The sequence below is a fragment of the Phaethon aethereus genome, assembly GCF_964289735.1.
Source record: "Phaethon aethereus genome assembly, chromosome: 2".
Classification (NCBI taxonomy): domain Eukaryota; kingdom Metazoa; phylum Chordata; class Aves; order Phaethontiformes; family Phaethontidae; genus Phaethon; species Phaethon aethereus.
The window spans coordinates 49,292,776-49,315,379 of NC_138582.1; the positions used below are offsets into that span (position 1 = coordinate 49,292,776).

General features: G+C 45.6%; 1 protein-coding gene across 1 annotated transcript in view; it reads left to right on the forward strand.

The window, feature by feature from the left end:
* Positions 1–1,453: 1,453 nt before the first annotated feature.
* The window catches only part of KLHL14 (kelch like family member 14), a gene marked incomplete at both ends in the record, with an annotated part of 61,938 nt that continues 40,787 nt past the window's right edge, over positions 1,454–22,604 (forward strand). Inside the window, 2 exons of the mRNA XM_082015203.1 lie at positions 1,454–2,391; positions 17,663–17,784. Coding sequence (XP_081871329.1) covers positions 1,454–2,391; positions 17,663–17,784 — 1,060 coding nt within the window. The remainder of the gene's footprint in view (positions 2,392–17,662; positions 17,785–22,604) is intronic.

A 22,604-nucleotide genomic window follows, 5' to 3' on the forward strand; every position in this document is an offset into this window, starting at 1 on the left:
AGGAGTGTGTGTGCGTGTGTGTGTCTCTGTGTGTATATATATGTGTGTGCATGTATGCATGTGTGTGTGCGGTGGGGAGGGGGGGAATTGACCGGGTCCACTTAAAGGGAGAGGCTGCGGGCGGCTTCTGGAGCCGGCGCCGGGGCGCGGAGCGGGGCCGAGCGGCGCCGGGGCAGGGGAAGCGGCTGGAGGGAGCCCCTCGCTGTGCCGATAAATGGGGCGGGGGGTGAAAGGAGGCGCAGAGGAAGCCCGGCGCTGGCGAGGAGCGAGTGAGCGCGCTGCAATGGCAGGAGCAGGTCTCGGCGGGATCCCGCTGAGGAGGAGGAGGAAGAGCGGCGGCGGCGGCGCTCCGCGGGGCTGGATGCGGACAGCGCGGGTCGGTGGCTGCGCAGCCCCCGCAGGTGCGGCCGCAGCTCGGGGCTTGCCCCGCCGACCCTCCTCCCCGGGCCGGGGCTGGGGGGGGCACGGCGGGGCCCCGCCGCCCCGAGGGGCCCCCGGGCAGGGCCCCGCTAACCGCCGCCCCCGCCCGCCCCCCCCGTCCTTCCCCCAACTTGAACTTCACGTAGTTACCGGAGTTACGGCAGCGGCGCCGTCTGCCGCGAGGCGAAGCGGGCCGGGCAGGACAGCAGCGGGCGGCCCCTCGCCGGGCCCGGGGCTGCCGCTTCTCCCCCTCCCTTCCCCGGGGTGCGAAGTGTTGCAGCCCCCCCCGCCCCCGCTGGGGCGGAGAAGGGGACGGGGGGCGCTCAACTTCAGTGCCGGCCAGCGGCGGGGCCCGCGCCCCGGGCACGCTGACCCCTGGCCCCCGGGACGAAGCGGGTCCCGGCGGCCCCGAGTTGCCAAAACGGCCGGAGGGGGCCGGGGGCCGGTGGCGGGGAGCGCGGCGGGGCCGCTCGTCTTGCCGACAGAGTTTCAGTCACTTGGCAGTTTTTCTGGGCGTCGCGGAGTTTGGGGGGTGGTTTTGTGTGTGTTTGATTGCTGGGGTGGTTAGTAGGTAGATTTGGGGGGGGCGGGGTGCGGCTGGGCTCTGAAACCGTCCCCGGCTTCCTCGCTCCTCCCCTGGAGAGCAGCCCGGTTTGCACCGAGGAGGGAGGAGAAAGGGGTGGCGTGGGTGTGTGTGCGCGGGGGGGCGGGGGGCAGAGAAGAGGGGGGGAGGCCGAAAAAATAAATCTCCTCCGGCCCTCCCAAGTTGCGGCCCCTGCGAGCCAGCCCGACCGTGCCGGGGGCGGGGGGGGGCGGCTCGGCGGGCAGAGGGGAGCCCGTCCCCCGGCTGCTCCCCCCCGCCACCCGTGCGCACACGGCCGGGATGCGCCCTCCGGCCCTCTAAAGCTCTGTGTTTATTGTTGTTGTCGTCCCGTGTGCGTGTGTGTCCCCCACCCCACCCCGCTCTCCTCCCCACCCCTCTGCCCAGGTTGGAGGAGGGTTTAAAAGGCAGGTGTGTCGGAGGCCGCTCGCCATGTCCAGATCCGGGGACAGGACCTCCACCTTCGACCCCAGCCACAGCGACAACCTGCTGCACGGTCTCAACCTGCTGTGGAGGAAGCAGCTCTTCTGCGACGTGACCCTGACGGCCCAGGGCCAGCAGTTCCACTGCCACAAGGCCGTGCTGGCCTCCTGCTCCCAGTACTTCCGATCCCTCTTCTCCAGCGGCGGCGGGGGCGGCGGGCACCCCCACGCCCTGGGGCTGGGGCCCGGCGCCCAGGACGGGCTGGGGGGCCCGCCGAAGGAGCCGCCGCCGCCGCAGCCGCAAGAGGAGCCCGGCACCCCCTCCTCCTCCCCGGAGGACAAGCTGCTGGCCAGCCCGCGGGCCATCAACAACCTGGTGCTGCAGGGCTGTTCGTCCATCGGGCTGCGGCTGGTGCTGGAGTACCTGTACACGGCCAACGTCACCCTCTCGCTGGACACGGTGGAGGAGGTGCTGTCGGTCAGCAAGATCCTGCACATCCCGCAGGTCACCAAGCTGTGCGTGCAGTTCCTCAACGACCAGATCTCGGTGCAGAACTACAAGCAGGTGTGCAAGATCGCCGCCCTGCACGGCCTGGAGGAGACCAAGAAGCTGGCCAACAAGTACCTGGTGGAGGACGTGCTGCTGCTCAACTTCGAGGAGATGCGCGCCCTGCTCGACTCGTTGCCCCCCCCCGTCGAGTCGGAGCTGGCGCTCTTCCAGATGTCCGTGCTCTGGCTGGAGCACGACCGGGAGACTCGCATGCAGTACGCCCCGGACCTGATGAAGCGCCTCCGCTTCGCCCTCATCCCGGCGCCGGAGCTGGTGGAGCGGGTCCAGTCGGTGGATTTCATGCGCACCGACCCCGTCTGCCAGAAGCTGCTGCTGGACGCCATGAACTACCACCTCATGCCCTTCAGGCAGCACTGCCGGCAGAGCCTGGCCAGCAGGTGAGCGGGGCGGCGGGCAGCGGGGGCCTTCCCTCACAGAGGCCCCCTCGGCGGCTCCCGGCCGCGGGAGGGTGGGGGAGGCCCCGCAGGGCGCCGGGCCGAGGCGGCGGCGGGCAGGGACGCGGCGGGGGCCGGGCCGGGCTCTCTCCGGCGGGGCGGAGGGCGGTGGCGGCGGCCGGGCCGGGCGGCGGGAGCCCGCCCGCGGCTGCAGGGCGGTGGCGGGGCCGAGCTGCCCGCCCCCAGCACCGCCAAACTTTTCCGCCCTTCCCGTCGGCCCGGCGGGGCCCCGCGGCGGCCACGGGCGGCGGTTGGCGCTCCGCAGCGCTCCTGCGCCCGCCCGCCGTGGCGCGGAGAGCCGGCCCGGGCAGGGGCGCGGCGGCGGTTCCGAGCGTAGTGGGGCTGGAGCCCCGGCAGGGCACCGGCGGCGGCGGAGGCCGCGCCCGAGGGCGGGAGACGGCCGGCGGGGTGAGCGGCCGGCGGTGCCTCCCGCGGCGTGGGGTCCCGCGGCTGCCCCGCTGCCCGGCCTCCGGCGTGGCGGCGGCGGTGGCAGCTCCCCCAGGCGCCGTGCCTGGTCCGTGGGGCTAGCGTGGGAGAGCAGGGCTTCACCGCGCGTGGGGGAGCCCGCGCCTTGGAAACCTGTTGTCATTATTTATTGTAGGCCATGTTTGTTTATTCCCCCCCTCCAGTGTCACCCCTTGAACGAGGAGTTGCGTCTGCAGGGCGTTTTAAGCTGTAATACCCAAGTCCTTAATGCAATTAATTATTTTTGTCAATTACTGCGTTATTCCTGCACAGCCTGGTATTGCTGATGTTCGGGTGATGTCCGTATTGTGCGTGGAAACTTGTGACTTCATAGTCGTTACATCTGTGACATGTCAGTTATTTTCATTTAATAAGGTAATGAATCATGATGCCAAAGATTGACAATATGAGGTTGGTGTTAGGAACTGAAAGCGCAGCATGTAGTTTAATGAGCAGTAAATATACCCAAAATGAAGGGGGTGTTTATTTTTCTCCTTTTAAAATTTGTTTAGACTTCGTTTCATTAAAAAATGGGAAGATAATAACCATCTTCCAAGTACAGTGGCACGGTAGCGCAGAAATCAAAGCACACTTTGTATTATTCAGCTTTTTAACTAACAGGTGGATGTTATTAATGACTTAAAAGCAGCAAGAAAAAGTACTACGTTATTAAGTATTCTAGATAATACGCTCTGTTAGCATTAATGCAGAAGATTCTTTATGTCTTCATGTAACAGGTACCCCTATGATTTAACTTTGGAAATGCTGTGCCGCCTTTTATCATCTCTGGCTAGTGTTTTGTCGTGCTTATCACCTTGCTGTCTAACCGATTCTCACTCTGAAATCCTACAGTAAAAAACGAATACCAGCGTTTTGCAGTGTATTTTTGAGATGCCCCTGTCGCAGCTGGTGCGTACCCTTTGCATTTCAATATTCAAAACTGTTGACTTAAAAAAAAAAAATGCAAAACCCACTGTCTCCTCAGCGGAGATTCTGCACGCTGCCAAGGGCATGCCAGGGCTTGTGTCCTGGTGGATTGCTGAGATACCAGCCGGCTTGGTTCAGTGAAGATACCTTCCAGCTTCACTGGTCCATGTCATTTGAAGGATATGTTGTGGTGTTCTGACCGCTGAATGCTTACAAGTGTCATGGATGCTGCAAGAATCTGATACCCCCAGTGCTGTGAGCTGGCTTTCCCTGTAGGCGGGAGCGTACACAAAAGGATCGCACTTTAAGTAGACCTAGATTAGAGTCAAAGTTGCGCTTACTTAATGACTTACAGGGGACTCCAAATACCACGTTTTTTATTTGTAATAGGCGGTATTTCAGAGACCCTTAACCATAGCGGGTGAAAACTAGCATCACCTTCTCAACTTTAACGGGTGTTTAATGACAGCGTCATAACTAGCTTCTCTTGATTGGGTTCTTTGGTGGCGGTGAAATCAGAGCAGAAACACTTGGTTTTCTCTCATAAACAAGCAGGCATTAGAACTTACTCGAAATGTTAAAATGTTGGAGATGTTGAAATGCTCTGTGGTACAGCATACTATTGGTGAATTTTCGTTTTGGGTCTTGAATGACTTTCCTGGGAATTCATAAAGGTCACGAAGGCCCCTCTTTGAATCTTAATCATTTTAAGATTTCATCAGGCTGCCTAAGTGTACAAATGCCTTCTTAAACATGAACAAAGAAACAAAAGAAACATACCTAAGACTATAGAGATTTCCAGACTTGTCCTTCCTGTTATCCATAGTTCTCTAAAGCTGCAATTTTGACAGCTTGACATTCATTCAGTAAAATTTTACTTTAAGGAAGAAAATCTGCAAAGAGTTTCTTAAGTTACTAATTTGCAGACAGAAATCTTAAAAGTAACTGTTAAGTACGTGTGCAAATAGATAAAAATTATTACACAGAAAAAACCTTAAAACTTTGATTACCTTTTCTGTGAGCAATGGTGACCTTGGTAATTTGGAATTTAAAGTTTAATGAAAGGTCATTCACAAAAGATTGACATATCTTTAGAAAGGGATCAACTGTTCCTCTCATGCAGTAAAATATATACTGCACAGTACAGTATGGGTTGGTGAGAAATACAAGCAGCAAAGAGCCATAGCCGCCTGCTTACTGTGTGTTGAAGAAATTAGGATAATTGCACGCAGAACTCGCCAATAACTTTTCTGCATTTTTTAGAACTTTTTATTTTTTAATCTCCTGTGAAATGTAACTGTAAAGATGGCACTGGTTGTTTCTTTAAGCTTGTTCTTTATGTGGTAAATCACACATGCTCACTTTTCTGACAAACACGGGTTTTTGCTGTTGCCGGGGCTGGAGGAAAGCGATCTTGGATCGTAAGAGCCAGTCTGTGCACTATGAGCGGAGTTATTCATAAAGTTTGTGCTACAGATATGGATCCTGCAGTGCAAGTGATGCTGGGGCTGGAAGGCACCCTGCTTGTCTTTTGTGCCACAGTGAAAAACGCTGTTTACTTGCAGGGAGAGCAAATTTTTTTTTTTATATGAAATTTCCTGAGGGAAGGTAATGCTTGAACGCCCTGATGCATTTTTTTAAAATTATTTTTCAAAGTACAACAACTAAACGATCATCGTTTAAAAAGTTGAGGGATGACGTCCCTGAGTTGCGAACCTTGCCGTGCACTCTGAGGTTTAGGGCCTCACACTGGGGGTGGGTGTTTTGGCTCTGATCTGGAATTTGATCAGGTGCTCAACTCTAAGCAAAGTTAGTAATTCTGTTGACTTTCATCTCCCTTTTCCAGGCTAATGCTGGAGCTTTCTGGTCTCTGATGCTCACCTACTCTAGGGCCTCGGCACACAAGCCGCTGTTAGAGCCTCCTGAGGCACAGTCAGTTCTGACACAAGTAGAAAAAATCCCAGTTGATGTCGGCATGGAGCAGGTTGGGCCCATTATGGTGACCCTGAATATTAGGTTTAAACGATGTTTGTCCCCGAGAGACACAGGTAACTGTGCTGTGTCATGTTTTCTGTAGTTCTGGGACAAAGAATGCATTTAGATTGAAGAATATTTGTCCTCCCATTATTTATTTGACTCTTGGGACTTCACTAGAGTATTGAGTTGATTGAAATGTCTATGTGCTTTATTGTGTAATATAATATATTTCATATAACACATGGCATGCGTTTTCAATTTTTAAAAAGTTTTGTGGTAGGGCATTACCATTTTGCTGGAAAGAATTTCACTTTTAAAGATGAGTGAGCTAGTGAGAATTATTATTGCTTCCGTGTTTACTTGCAGCAATGTAAATGGTTAAAAACACATCACTGCTATGAATCGCCTAGCTTGTAACTTCAATTTTGCTTGTGCTAATGCACAATGTAGCTGTAGACAGAGAATGGAGCGTTGTAGAAAAAAATACTTAAATTATGGGGCTTATTATTAAATGTTTTACCTAAATATTGTTGCCTTTTTCCAGAACATTGTCATGCTTTTACGGTTTTGCTCGCCCATAACTATTTACGGTGACTTCTGCTCCAGAGAGAGATGAGAAGGTAGGCTGGGCGGAAAGAGGCAGCCCCTTACGGCCGGGGCGTTGTTTGTCAGCTGCCGGGCACCGGCAGCTCCTCTTGACACAGTGTTTGGGCTGCTCACCTCCTCCCAGGATTTGTGGGCAGAGCAGCAGTTAGGTGTCCGTACAGCTGCATCGGGTACCTGAAGGTAGAAGGGAGTGAGGAAAGGAAAGCTGGGAGGGAGGGGAGTCTGCAGAAAAAGAAAGGAATTGAGGTGCTCCGGGGGGGGAAGCGGGACGTAAGTAGCAGAAGCAAGGAAGTACAAATGAGGGAAAAGGGGAGAGAAGAAGAGTTTCGAAGGGAAAAAAGTGAAAGAATGCGATACCAGACAGGAAAGGAGACAAGCAGATAAAAGGAGAGGGAATGAAACAAAAGGAAAAAACCTAACTCTTGGCAGAAACACGATCTGTTGTCAATAACACGCAGCGTATTTCAGTTGCTGGAAAATCTATTTCACATGTGGGGGAGGAAAAATGGGTGGGGATCAGCCAACTGACCTGAGATGGGAAAAGTCGTAGACAGGAAGTATGGAAGTAAAGAGTAAAAGAGAAAGGAGGAAAATAAAAAGACAAAGACGTAAGAAGGCTAAGCCTGACTGTGCTGTTCTCTGGGTTCAGTGATGCCCCAGCATGTACAGACCTGGCTGTTTTTCTATACTTTTGTTCCCTGGAGTACTAGACCTTGGGGAGGTTAGAAGTACAAACTCTGGTCCTGCTGAAGCTGATTGTAGAGGTTTTTCTTTAATTTCAGCAGGGAGCGGGTGTCATCCAGACTGTTTGGTGTTAGGTAATATTAGTGAAAGTGACAGCAATTAAACAGTGACAGGTGATGAAGATGGTATGACCAGTTGTCACTCAGTAGGAAGGTGGTAACTGTTGTCGAAGAAGGAAAATGTGAGGTGCTAAACAGTGTGAGATGCTAGCATTTATGTGGAAGGCATATATACCCAGTCTGTTCTACTTTCTACAGAGGAGATAAAAATTTGAAGAAACTGGTGACATTCCTTGGCAATTAAATAATTTCCTTCTTGAATACACGATTTGTCTACAAATCTCATGGACTGTAGTTCAATTTTACTTCATTTTCTGCTAAGATTTTTGTAGGATCTCAGTAGGGCATGTTTGGTGGTTGTAAAAAAAATTGCTTGTTTTTTCACAGAAATACATTGTTATGTGTGCTAGTAACAGCCACCTGCCTGTCCTTTTGTGATCCTGACACCAATATTTGGATTTTTAACTAATATTTGTACTTGAGGTTAATTGCAAGTAAGAAATAGTACAGACCCAAAATGAATGTCCAGATAAAAAACATATCTTAAAATGTATGTGAATTAGTAACATTTGCATTACGGCGTGGATGAAGTAAATGTAAGGCTCCGGTTTATTTTAGTGGGCGTTGGATCAGGTCTCATGTGCCTGAATCAATATCAGGAAATTGTACCTGTGCCAGGACTCCCTCAGCCGAGCTGCAGAAGGGAGACTGACACTTTTAGAGGCTGTGGGGAAGTGAACCACAGACCTGTAGTCAGTTTAATCCTAGTTAGTCTCACCTGCTTGCCTTACTTGCCTTATGTGCATTCATTTGCTGTTGGAGACAGGCTAGTGCTGAAGTGTAAGTGGAGAGATGTTGAGTATCCAAGAGGGCAGGAGGCCTGGAGCTCAGGTTACGGTCAGAGGCAGCACCAATGTCCTAAAAAGACTGCTGTGGATCAGGACGGTCCTTGGGAGCCTTCTTAAAGACACGTTATGTCCTGGCCGCTAAAATCCTTGAGAACTACAGTGGCATAGGTGATAGCCAGTTTCTTGGCCCAGTTACAGTACTCGTTAGGAGAAACATAATTTATGAAAACCATTTAATGGCCTTCCATATGGGCAACTGTCCTTCCAACAGCTGTAGATGAAGAAGGGGTGCCAAGTACCATGTGCAGGTACTCCCCTTCCCCTGCCAGCCAGTGTCCTGGTCAGAGGTACTAGTTGGGGTAGTCTCCTTTGTGAACTGCCAGTTCCTTCTGACTTGTGTCCTTGGGCGACACATAGTCCCAACACCTCCAGCTCCTTCCCCACCTCCTGTCCTCTCTTGCTCCAGAACTTCAGTTTGTCAAAATCCCCTACTTCAAAGCCTGTTGAATGTCCAAACTACTCATTTTTCCTTACTGGTCTGCCTCATAGGCTCCTTCTTGGTCCCAGGCCACTCTGCCAGATAGGCTGTTCTCCACATTCAACCTATGTGAGCTTCACCTCTGCCTGTCCCTTCTCTTGAATCCTCTGCTACCATGGCCCCTGGCCCCTCAATGCCCTTCCACCAGGCTCCCTGCCTCACACACGCCAATGCCAACTGCTCCAGACCTCTCAGCTTGTAACTCCAGAGGCCCATGCAGCTGGATGCTGCTCCTTGGCTCTCCATCACCCTGCCCCTTCCAGCACTTGAAATTTCAGGTCTCTGCATCTGCATCCCCAAACTCTTTTTACCAAGAGGGGAAATCTTTCACTGGATTTCAAGCCGCTTTGTTCTAGAGGGAAAATTAAGTTAAAAAAAATAATCTTACTAAGCCACTAAAACTGAGGGCAAAGTGCGTGGGATAATGGGAACGTCTTCCTCAAATGCTGTACTTCAGTAAAAATGGCCCTTTCCATCAGCTGCAACAGTCTGTGCAGCTCATTTACAAATCCTGCAGGTCTGTAAAAGAATGGAGCTGTCTCCCATGAGGTCCTGTGCTGTTCTTGGCCATGCTTTCGCAGCACAATCCAGGACTGATCTGTCCAGGAGAACATAGGTCATGGGTGGTGCACAGCCTCCTAGATAAGGAAGTTCCCCCTGAAACAAAGTCCTTGTGGTTATGATTTATACTTAAGGCATACCTTTTACAAATGCAGTGCTGCAGGATCCTGGTGTGGGCATCACACACACCTGCCTTGGCCCCCTGTGTGTCCTGTCTGAGGCTTTTTTGTTCATTCTTTGCCTGGTGTGCATCCCCTTCATGTGGTGAGAGGAGCTAGAAAGGAGAGAGAGTCTCTGAAGGCACGTTGTGGGTTGGGGTTGCTAAAGTTTTTTTCATTTTAGCAGAAGAATATGGAGATTCTGAGTCTCTAACTGCTAAGCAGTAAATGCAACAGAGCTGCGATGGTGTAATTCTTTGGATTTGTACCTGAAGAGAAAGTACAGTGAGCCTTGGGGGCAATGGGAGTGAGGAGGACAAACATAGAACACAAAATCAACAGAAAATAGTTTGCCACGAAGAAAGCTTTGTTTATGTTAAACTCACGTTACGGAAAAAATCCTCATAATCCGTAAAAAACTGTTTTATCTTCTCAAACAACTCTTGTGTTTTAAAAATAAGAGCAGTTTTCTAAATCAGAGCGAAGTTTTTTACTATCCTTTGCAAAGTGTAGCCTGAAAAGATTGAGCAGGGAAGATAATAGGAATCCGGAATGAAAGTTTTCAGCTGGACTCCACTGCTCTGTAAACATCTCTGTTGATTTTGTTGAAACAGATCCTATCTGGTATTGCAGGTTTACCAAAGAACCATCTAAAGAAAGTAAAGAATAGGGAAGTTGAAATCCATTAGTAGATACTTCCTGGCATCATTTTTCATATTTGCTACCTCCCTGAAATTTTCTTTAAAGATGTCATGCCTGGTACTTAGTAGCCAACACTTCTTGCTGTATTCTTGGAAAGCAGACAAACTTTGAGCAAATATTATCAGCTGCCTAGTTCAATGGAAGCAGACGGTTTGCAGTGAAGCTGGAAGTAAATAGAAGTTGGTGCCACAGTTGGTTCTTCCTGCCTTCCCTGACTGCCACCTCCATTCAGAAGAGAAAAAAACAGTGGCAAAGGTAACCAGTCATAGCTTGGGTGAGACAGCAGCAAGTTGTGTTTCTTCTCCTCAGCTTCCTAAGGAAAAGGAGCCTCAGCTGGGGAGAACACAGCCTCTGATGCAGAGACCTCCTGTTGTCATGGACATCCAATACAGAATGGAACAAAAAAAGGACCTTCTTGACTTTTCACAGTCACAAAGAGAAGAGTTGATTGAAATTTCCTAGGGGAGAAATGAGGATTTGACCATCCTGAAGCATTCTATAAACATTTCCATTTTACCACCTCTGGGAAAAAAAAAAAAAAAAAAAAAAAAGGTGGTGGGGAAGGGAGAGCAAATTGCAAAAGCATCTAGCTTTGATGTTTTCTTTAGTTTTATTTTTAGAAGTATTTAGGATCAAGGGAATTATCTTTAAGGTTTTTCAGAACTTCCAACAATATGGAAAATCAGTTGTTTGCATACTTCTGCCGGTAAGATTCATGACTTGCGAGGTTTTGTGACTCATTTACCAATATAAGCTTTGCTAGTAAAATTCCTTTGATTCAAATCCCTTACAATACTTCAGACACTCATGGTGTGGCTAGTGAGGATATCTTCAGCATTCAGATCTCAGTGACTTTAAAGACTTGTGTTCAAGTGATCTATTTGTGTAGATATTGTCACTATAGGAGTACTATTTATGATCTCACATAGGCAATACACCTATTAAAGCCTGTCCCAAGCTGTAAGGAACAACAGTGTTATGTACGAATACAGCAACCTTGGTAGGACTCTGTGTGGGAAAGCTACTGAGCATCTTCCTGAGGATCTGTACCAGCCTCTTGTCAACGTGAAGAATAAGCTGGTAATACAGGGAGACCAGGATGAGGAGGACATTCCTGTGTCTTCCTCCCAAAGGAACACTGACAGTGGGTGCCACTTTTCCAGGATAGTTGCCCACCCCTAAGCTACCTATCAGTTCAGAGGGCCTTACCCCAAAAGGAAGGGAAATTCACTTTAAAACATGTGTTTACCCTAACTCTTCAAGATTTACTTAGAGACCATTCTAAAGTAGTAACGGCAGTGGGATTGGATTCATAAAGAAAAATGGGGTATTCAGAGATCATAACAGATTCTAAGTTATTTTTTTACAGGGGATGGAAAATTGTCTGTCAGCTGTAGAAATAAAGGAAACTTTAACTTGTCAAGTAATTTTGCCACAGTTAAGTGTGGACTGTCAGACAAAAGATTCACTTATTCTTAGATTTCTGCTTTTTAGAAAGGAAAAAGGAAAGGAAAAGGAAAAATTGCTGTTGGAGCATCAACAAGGAAAGGATTGTTGTTGGAGCAAATAGTGACTTCTTTTTTTTCTCTCTATTTAAAAAAATGCATTGGACAAAAGTAGAAAAAAGTTCTACTAGATTCAGAGGACAAAACCAGCAGTCAATGTCTGCAGCAAATCATTCCCAACTTAGTATTTATGTTCCTAAACTTCAGTCTGTCAGTGGTCAGCAACAATGAGCAGGTGTCTATTGGGCATCACCGAACCTCTTCAGTGAATGTTATGGTGAGCTCTGCTGCAATGAAGACTTGTACTCGGGGCCTTCTGCTAAGCGTGCCCACATTGAGAATGAAAAGATGAAAAGCGAAATCTTGATGGCACTAAAGTGAATTATATGACTGGTTTTCAGGTACAGTATTAATAGAGTTTTTTCACATTCTTTCAAGTGTGCCTTGGGTAATAGCTGTGCCTTAGAGTCAGAAAAGCCTATTCATAAAACAACATTCATATGTTCAGCGTATTTTTGAAGATATTTTAAACCTAAGAACTAAATAATTTCTTGGTCATAATTTGCAAGAGACCTCCGCATGCTTTAGGTTTTTAAAAAATCCAGATACTCTTTAAGGTCTGTACTTAAGGCCCACAAGGAGAAAGATATTCCTGGTGGGTCAGAGTTCCAGCAGAAGTCTGATCTGCAGGACTTAGTCTGGCAGCTGTGAGAGCTCAGGACTTTTCCCAGGCAATGCTGTAGGGTTAGGAAGAGATTCTGGATGCCTATTCACCAGTAGGTTGTGATGTTTGTTAATTTGTTCTATGTGACAACAAAACCTCAGAAAACTTCTCTGTCCAAAATACATTTTACATTGTATCTTCTGGCTTTCATCAAGTTCATAGTTAAAACTCCTGGATAATGATATTTTCTCTCTGTTAAACATGTGTTGCTAATCATAGCTGTATTTGCAGTCAACTGCGGAAGCCAAAATCCGTTGCAATAAGCAGTGTTCATAGGACACTTCTGTTGCACTGAAATGCCTGTGCAGGAGTGGGGAAGGTAATTGTCAAAGATCTCATCACATGTTCTGTGATGGCAAAACAGTTTTTCCAGTCACGGGCAAATGGATGCATGCAGCATCAGTTCAGATTTGCAGACTGCACCTGGCTTCTCCATTACATTTTTGTGGGACGCAACACTACTTCAGGTGCCTTTTTGGAAGAAAAAGGTTGCTACAGACCGTCCTGGTTTCTGAAGATGAAGTTCAGTCTTTGTGTTAACAAACAAAAGGTCTGCAACTGAAATGCTGATTGGGACAGTGTGTTTATGGGACAGTCTCTTCGGCTATTACCTTGAGGTTGGTAACTAAACCTCACTGTAATATTTTGTTTCTGCTGCAGGTTAATGCAGCCACTTTTTCTGAGATTCTTGCTACCTATTGACAGTATCACTGTGTGTCAGCCTCTAATTTCTCACGTCCTGTGATGTAAGGAGATTTGTGGATGTAAGTAAAATTCTCCACCCATTCGGCTGTTCTTGCTGGATCTGGGCTGGTCTTCTGGCTGTTCTTGTTTACACCTGAGTTCAGTAAGTGAATACCCGAAGTTCCATTTGGCTCTGCGGAGTTTAAGGTCGGCACTCGGGCAGGAACGAGGTATCCCATGTCTCTGAGGTCCCTGCGTTTGAAGAGCCATCTGACTTGCTCTATACTCAAAGCCGTGGTGATAGCCTATATTAAAAGCAAATTAATAATCCAAGTTTTTGGTTTTATTATGTAGTTAGGAGGAAAGCATAGTTGGATAGTTTTGGGGTTTTTTCATTGATTACTATGGTCACCTGTATGTCTAAGACACAGTTTTCTCTCTGATGTGTAACACTACACCAAATGCATTGAGAACCGCAGGATTGCCACTTCATCATTGTATTCTTTCCATTTCTTTGCATTCGCTAATGTGGAGAGGGGAACCTTATTGCATTGTTTAAAAACTGGAAGAGTCTGGACCAAACCTGTTGGTGGGACTTGTTTTCTTGCCAGCCTTGGTAGAATGAACTTCTGCTAACTGCCCAGATAAGGAAGCCACCAGTACAAGATTGATGGATATGCTAAGAAAGAAAAACAATGCACGAGAAGAGTATTTCCCGTTCAGGCTTTTGCCATTAACATGAGGCTATCGAGGTTGCAAAAGCGCTTTGGGTGGGAGTGGCTGTCAGAAGTATGAAGGTCTGTTATTGTCTTTCCTACTGATTCCTTGAGTTGATAAACTCTCCTGGGCTCAGCATTTTGCCCTGTGTATTCACAGTCAGTTTAGGCTATGGGCTAGTGACCTGCGTTGTAGAGCCCATGCACATCTGCTGCTAGCTAGGATTTATGTGTGTTGATGGGTATTCAACACCTCTGAAAATAAAGCCACTTCCATGAGTTCTGAAATTCCTAGGTTGGTGTGCCTGAAGGAAACGATACAAGTTTGAAAATGTTGACTTTAAAATATACTTTGGTTTCCAGTTTTGTAAGTAGACAAAATGAATTTCATACCACATGGGGTACACAGGAACTTAATTAAGGTGAATTCTTTGCAGAACAGAAGCTGCAAAGTGTGTGCAGAATGATAACACTACATGTATCTTGATCAATGAGAACTGGTGTTTTGGATTCTGGGTATAAGAAATGCTTTTGGAATAAAATGTGGGTAAGTTTATCTCGGCTTTTTGCGCTTAACTGCCTGGTCACAGTTAACATTATTTTAGCCTTCCCTGACCAGGACCCACTACTGTTAATTGAACACAAGGTGATCATAATAGCCTTGCTAGGCACACTGTGAACCACAGTATGTGACTAAATAGTGTATTACACCGTAAAATAAGGACTTTGAAAAGGGAGTGTTTCAGATAAAATGCAGAGCATTTCACATCGTAATAGCAAACATGTAATAATGGAAGAAAGGCAGAAACTTTACCTTGCTAAGGTATTGCACATATTTTTAAATCCTGCTTTCGTCGTAGCATTTCACTGAATTACATTTTTCATTAATATTTGGGAAAGTCTTCTGCATATAAGCAGTGATCATTTCCATGTCTTTCGTATTTTAGAATGTATCTTAAGGGTTTAACAGTACTGCTTGGTGCGATATAAAACACAAATATAATGTAATAGAGAAAATTTTTTTTCAAAACCTAAAATGTAGCGATTCACACCAAAACTTAAAAAGCAGAATTGGCTCCAAGGAAACACATCAGTTTAAAACATGTATATCTTTAATCACTATATTATCTTTACTTGGTTCTCTGGAAGAGCTCTCAATATAGATTAATTAGATACTTTGAGTAGAAGAATCCATCTCTTCTTTGCCACGTGAGAGTTCCCAGTGCTTTTGGTAGAGGCTGTGCTGGCTATTAAGTTCTTATTAAACTTTTATTAAGGACTTCTGTTTATGCTACTTCCCATTTTAAACATGTTAAAAATACTAAATATTTTTTAAGCATTCCCATATAGCAGTGCTGGTCCACCTCAAGAAACAGTAACTTCCCAGATTGTTTAACTGAAAAAGTAATGGTAAGGATAGTTGCAGCTGCCAAAGTCTGGAAACTTAAAGTTACACCTGACATTTCATTCTTCACCTTAACTATTGAGCCTTGGCCATTCATTGGTTTTTCACAGTGCTTTGGAGTTAGAAGGGAGTTTTATAGATGAAAGATGAAAATCAAAATAAACTCCTTTATCAAGTAAACCTTGCAGGGGCATTCTGAATTTTACAATACACAGGGAGCTGATTGTGATATAACATACAACACACAAGGGTTGGAATAAACAATTTATCCTCTATCGTTAGGGATGGCCATGCATAACTGACTTATGGCTCTGGTTTGCTCTGCCACTTGTTACAACGTGTGCAGTCATCCCTAACTCATACCAAAAATAGTTCATCATACTCCTGTGTTGCATTGGTTTTATCAAATGTTCTCTCATTAAAAACTTTACCAGGGAGATTGAGCGTTTCAAGACGCTGGCAGTGCTTATGAAAGCTTTCCCCAGAGCTTGGTCTCACTGGGTGAAGTCAGTGCCCACAGTGATCATGAGATGGTTCCTGATATCCTCCACAGCTACAGTCTGGTGGGCAGGTAACAGTCATCGTTTGACAGTACGTAGCAGGTTCAGTGCAGAGGCCAAAGGCTGAAGTCAAAGGCTGGCTTGTCAGACTGAAGGACCGCAGGGCCTTCCCCCCAAGTCACAGAATCACAGAATTGTTAAGATTGGAAAAGACCTTTAAGATTATCAAGTCCAACTGACAACCCAACACCACCATGCCCAGTAAGTCGGGAGCAAAGCAGGGGAATAGGACACCGTGGGAGAATATTGCAGTGCCACTGGCCCCGCCGCGTAACTCCTGCCCCTGCAGTGAGGGTTTCATTTCCTCCACTGTCAGTTCAGGACCTTCCCTGAGCCTTAAATCCATTTAGAAACAAACAAGGCCGTCTGCCAGCTGATTCCCCGGCCATCCTTGTGATAGATGTATCTGCAGTCTGTAGTTGTCTCTTGGACAGCCATTTGAAAAGTTCTGTTCCTAAGCATCATGTGGATCAAGCCTTTAGCTGCGTTCTCCCTTCCTGAAGGAGGTTCCTTTTGGGTAGTGTGTGTCTACAGCACAACCTAGTTCATTTTGCCCAGCCTCCTCCAGAGAGGATGCAATCTTGATACAAATGTGAATTGCTGGGTCCCCAACTCTCATTTTCGGTAGCAGTTGGAGCTCCTGGGTGGCCGTTTGACCCCGCTGCGTGCAGTTGTGGTGGTGGGGTTTGGTTCTTGGCATTCTGTACCTTTCTTGGCCAGGAGTGTTTGCTGCAGACTGACACGCGGCTTGCTGCAGCGATGTTGTGCTTGGGAAAATGTTGGTGTTCGGTAAAGGCTGCTTTCCATCAAGTGCATGGTCCCCCTGCACATTTGTTCGTATCGATGCGTTTTCTCCAGGCTACGTCACCTTCCTATTTCACGGGAACGTTTTGAGCGTAGACCTTTTATCAGCGTTATCACACCCAAGCTTAGTATAACTGATGAAAGTTCAATTATACGCGAAGTGGCTATTAAAGCATCAGGGCTCATCTGGGGGTCTGGGCCTCCCCTCCCCTTTTCACTTACAATTGTGCTAAATCCCTTAATGTTGGAAAGAAATCGTGCATTCATCAGGTGGAGCGTTGGAGGGCAGGGTGCAGATAACCGCTTTTACTGCATATGAGACATTGCAGTCCTGTTCTTAAGAACTGCCAGGCAGATTGGGAATCACGGTCACGGTTAATAGCAGCGAATTGCCAGCTCTTGATGGGTGGGTAGTCACTCCTTTCAGTGGTTACCCCCTGGGGGAGAAGGTAGAAAAACAGAGGGAGGGAATTAGAGTGACTTTGCACAGTTGAGCAGGTTCATGCCGCTGGATCAGTGGCAAGCATTGGCAGGGCTCCACTCTGGGGAGGCTCACAACAACATCACAGTCTCATTTTTACCAATTGGTGTTGCTATAGCCAGTGGTGCACAGGGGGGGAGTAAAGAGAAGGGGGAGAGCCGGGGGGGCAGAGTGAAAGCAAGAGTCTGGACTAAATTAAACAAACAAAAGTGCTTGTAAGTAGCATTTAACCCATAACCATTAGCCCAGTGCTGCTAATTGTACTAAACTATATATCTGAAGTTCGGTGTGTGATTAAAGAGTTGGCTCACAAACTCTCTGCATAACCTTAATTTTTTCAAGGTTCTTTGAGTGTAGAATGGCTTATAATAATGATTTTGACTAATACGATTTTTGACATGCAACTTTAATGCTTAACCTTAGTACAACTCCAGAGCATTTCATGTGTATTCAGCTGTAAAGAGTGATGATTTAAAGGGATAATATAAGAAAAAGGTCGTTCTAGAATGAACCTCTAACAAATTGCATAAAGGAAGCTTATTATTCCATGAGTAGAGAGATATGCAGCTTTTCTGATCATTTTTCTGCTTGGTTCAAAAAATTGTTGAGACATGATTGGGGAAAGAAACACAAAAAATGAAATAGAAAACTGCAAGCAGTGAACATTCTTTTGATGGTTATGGTTTTGTTGCCACTAAAAATACTCCTCAGTAATGTGGTTGTTCATCTTTCCTCTTGTTTTGGGTGAAGAATTCGTTCCAATAAGAAAATGCTGTTATTGGTTGGAGGATTGCCTCCCGGACCTGACCGGCTACCCAGCAATTTGGTTCAGTATTATGATGATGAAAAGAAGACGTGGAAAATACTGACAAGTAAGTGGTTTATTTTTGTACAGTTGTCTTGATGAATTTAAAAACATGGTTAATCAAATTAGACACTGTATTGATTTGTTTCTCTTCAGAGATTTGTTTATGTATCACAAGGGGCTTCACAATGGAGCAATAAATTGAGATTGCAGAAGATGCTGATTTTATAATAGGATAGGCCTAAATTAACATTGGCTTAAAATCATTCCAGTAAGTTTTTTAAGTAAACTTGTAAGTCTTTCATACTGCAACATGAATACATGCATATTTATGTACATATGAATAAAATCTGGTTTAGGGAAAAAAAAGGCATTGTTTGAGACAGTTTTCTCAGAGACAGATCCCTGGTAAGCCATAGTATTAGAGCACACCTTTGATTCTCTTTTGCATTTTCGTTTCCTTCTTCCAGCTTTATCTGTTGTCCACAATCATTAAAGAAAGGTTTCCTCTGTACTGCTCTGCGTCCATTGCTGACAGAAACATGGGTGGAATATATCAGCTACAATAAACAGTGCATGGAGGCTCCTATCACAAAATTCTTTCCCACCTTCTTTTAAAGGTTGATTGTGTTTTAGAGTAAGTATTTTGCCTTGAGCATCGAGATCTGGAACTTATTGTTATGTTGGTTGCGATTCCCAGTCTCACTTGGTCATGGAATCAAATCATAGCTTCTTGAGTGCAGCAGGCTGTGTGTGCATTAGTCCCCTTGTGGCTAAACTGGCTGCATTGGTCAATAAAACTAAATTTTAACTGTCAAAATTGCCCAAAGCAGTATAGATAAAATAATAAATGAGCATTTTTGATCCATAAATCAAAGCCATACTTCTAAAACTGGACAACTGGTAAAACCTGGATTTCCTAATAGACCTGGTTTTTTTCCCCAGTAAAATACATTTTACAGGATTCTGTTCTTCATCCTTTACCCAAAGCCCTTTAATGGGATACATCCACATTAATATATGCACAGGTTAGGATGAAAAAGAATTAAGGCGGCTGCTATGATGCAGGACTTGAAATGATACCATTGCAGATTGCTTTCTCCCATGGAAAATTTAGGAGCCTTTCTCGAAGTGCTGCAACATAAAAGACTGCTTGGGTATAGATGCCCTGGACTAATAGTAGAGGGGATTGTGCAAGAATGGCAATTGCAAAAGGTCGTATGAACTGTGCATTAGGAAAGTCTACAGCATCTGTACAAGGGAACGTAGTATGCCTCACATTTTTCAGAATAATGAGATACGGTACTCACCTCTGTACACTACTTCTAAGAAAATTCTGAAGATGGTAAGTCACTGAAAAATCAATGATACTGCATAAGGCAGCAGTGTTCAGGTTTTTTTAATTTATTGTAGCTAATCCAGTGGCTCACCAGGGGAGGCAGGAGAAATGGAACTCTTGCTTCAAAAGCTGAACTCTTCACTGCATTAACGTAAAAAGCTTTGTTCTGAATCTTACCTATCTGTAGATATGTCAGATTTTGTAAGAATGAAATTTATTTTCTTGATTACTTACATTGTGATGCTTCTCCAAGATTGTGGGAAACTGGACCGAGAGGCTTGATACCGCTGGTTAAAAATCCATCGCTAGTATTTGAATAACACCACCATCTAGGGTGGTATTGAGAGATGTTTCTGAATAATTATATGTAATTTTATCAAAAGAATGTAGTCTTTTCTGTGTTACTGCTAACAAATAGTAACAAATAGTAAACAAAAATTCTCGTTCTATTCTGGTTAATGCACATAACCTTCTGTGCTGTGATTAAAAGATAATGCGTCTCTAAAAGTCCTAGCTAGCTCATGTTCAAGCACTTGGTGCTCAGCACTGGAAGTCCTGAAGGTCCTAGGATGCCAAATGCCCAACCCTCTTGTGACATGAGTAAACCTGTTCTTACAAAAATGGCTAGAAAAGGGTGCCCTCTTGGCCTGGACTGCTGTTCGAGGAACACAGAGGAGAATGGTTGTCTTTTCAGGCTGAAAAAGAATACATGTTAAAAGGCATGATTTCTTAAAACGTATTATTACTACTCACCACATGGTAGCAATAATTATTTTTTTTTAAAGTTGAAATAAGAGTTTCAGGTATCTTCTGCTTTATTTTCTACCTCAATATAAGAAAGGATGGGAAATGGAGACAAGTTGGAGTAGAGCTTCTGTCCTGTCCTTTCCATAAAACATTGAAGGACTTTACAGCACAGGAGTGTGGGGACTCGAACTGTGATCGAGCAGTTTTAAGGAAGACCACAAACTAGTCACCTTATAACATGGTGATAGTTCAGTGCAGTCATGGTGTTGTATTAACATAGTATGACATTTATGGTGTGTGGGAATTTAAGAACATTGTTTAATCTTTATTTTTCACATACTTTCTGCAATTTAGGAAGAAGTACATTTATTTCCTTCCATTACCCTTTTGCCTCTCTCCCAGTCCACAGTTTTGGAAAAGAATTAGTCTGCTTATTCTTATCAGAGATGTACCATTAGCAGCAAAGGAGGAAGATTTTTTTTGTTTCTTTTTCACTTGTTTAGACACTGCTGTCAGTCCTGAGGTTGCAGTTCACCCCCAGCTCATCAGTGCAGATGAGGAGTTTGCTTCCCTAGTGAACAGGGACAGAGCAAAAGCTGTGTCCTGCTCCTGAGGTTCTGTGATGGGAAGAATCTTGCACCTGTAGTGTGTAGTAGTACAATCTACTACTAGCACAATCCGGTCCTTGTACTCTGGTATTTCAGGGCCTTCTATCTTACTATCGCCTTAGGTGTATTTGATTTCCTCCTGTACTAGGAAACATTCACAAAACCTTCTGCCCTCCAGTAGACTCTCCCACGGACCAACAAAAAGCCGGGCTTTGCACTTAGAGGCTTACTGGTCCAGTGTAAATGCGCACAGAAATCCCCCTTTCCCTCCTCCAGACCCATCGACATGACTTATTTTCTGGTCACTCTGCCAGCGGCATTTGTGGGTAGGGAAGGCGGGAAAGAAGCTTGCAAACACTTAGCCCTGGCTGCAGTGGCAGGTCCACTGAGGAGGAGATGGGTGAGATGAGGCCGAATCTCCTCTTGTCACCCTCCACTGAGAGGGGCCCCAGAAGTTAGTCAAGCAGGGGCTGCAAACCTGTTGGAGAGGGAGCTGCCTGCCTGTTGCCTTTTTCCTTCTCCGCGCGGAGAGCGGCTGTCGCAACCCCTCGGCTGCTTAGGGCTCTGTGCGCTGCCTTGTGTGATGCATAAGGAACAGAAGATCAACCATCAGAAACTACTCACTCCACGTGAGCCGTGGCGCTGCAGTTGGAGCTATGAAGACAGTTGCAAGTGGAACAGCACAAGCTATCGAGTATGACAGCTCAGCAGAGTAGCAATCTCATGACTAGATCTATCGGTAGGGGATACTGCCCACCTCTCTCTGCCTGGCTACCCAAAGCACCAAATGCATCAGTATTAATGGGAGTAATTCTAAAGGTATCAGGAAAACAACTTGCCTTGTTCATAGATCCAGAAGAGGAGGGGAAGCATGCACCCATTTCCAATTTTTTAATGTCATCATCTATAGGCAAGGATGCTATGGCTCAAGGAATCGGTAGATTTTTCACAGTCTAGTATTACTGTGTATTTTTCCTCTCTGGTATTTCTCAGAGTTAGTCTATGTTGGCAACAAAGAATAGAGACAGAGTAAAGAAGAAAAAAAAAAAGAGAAAGTAAGTGGCATTTTACGAACATCTTCTGCCACCTAATTTTACTGGATGTGGGCACAATCCTAATCTGAGTTTCATAATATGCACATTACTGTTTAATTTGAAACATTACTTACTGCACAGTTGTGTCTTTTATAGACTTTTTCTGGCAAAGTACAGCGAAGAGATCTTCACTGTGTGGTTTCTTTTCAGGCTTGCTTACACGTGCACAAACACCAGTTCATTTTTTAACTGGGTACTACCTCTGTCACATAGCAGCAACAGGCTGCCACTGCCCAGTGGCGCTAACTGAACAGCTGATGGGTGTTTGACAGACCTTAGTAATAGCAAAAGTCCTGCTCTATTCATGGGGTTTCGTTATTCCATGATACTTCACAGTCTTCATCACTACGTACTGGATGTAGGGCAGTGGGAGTGTCTCTGTGTCACCACCTCATGCCTCACTGCTCAGAACCAGCCACTGCTGCTTCAGTTTTAATTACCGGCTACGGTCCTGCCAGGAGTCCTTGTTTAATCCTAGAACTCCTTTGGTTGTTTGTTTTAACTGCAATATTTAAGATTAATTAAACTTTAAGGAAGTGAAGCACTGGGGGTTTTGTGAGAATTGTTCTATAATAATTGCAAGTTTCAAAATCCAGAGCCTATAAAGATTTTTTTGTGTTCAGAATTGCAGAGCTCTCCCAAAAACCCTACTGCTAAGGCAATGATGTATTACTTTCACTTTCATTATATGTTTTTAATCAGAGCGTGACTTCACACTAGACAAAGCGATGCTTTATGCATGGTCTCCCTTGTTTTTTGCTAAAATCTTTTGACATGATTAATTTTACTTTAATGCTTTTGTCTTGTTGTAATGTTAAGGATGATGGGTATAAGCCAGGGCAAAAAATACATGCTTTTCTGTCATGATGCTTCTAAGCATTTAAAAAATATATTAAATGAAAGGAAAAAATATCACAAGAGACTGATCCAACTGGAATTAAATTTCTTGCTACATGAACAGAGAATGCAAGAAATAAATAAAAATGATGCAGTCATTGTTTTAGTTTTGGGGTTTTTTTTTATTTTTTCCATAGCAGTGTATCTATCTGTCTGATTAGAACTGATGAGTAGGAGACAAATTGTGTCTTACAGATTTCTA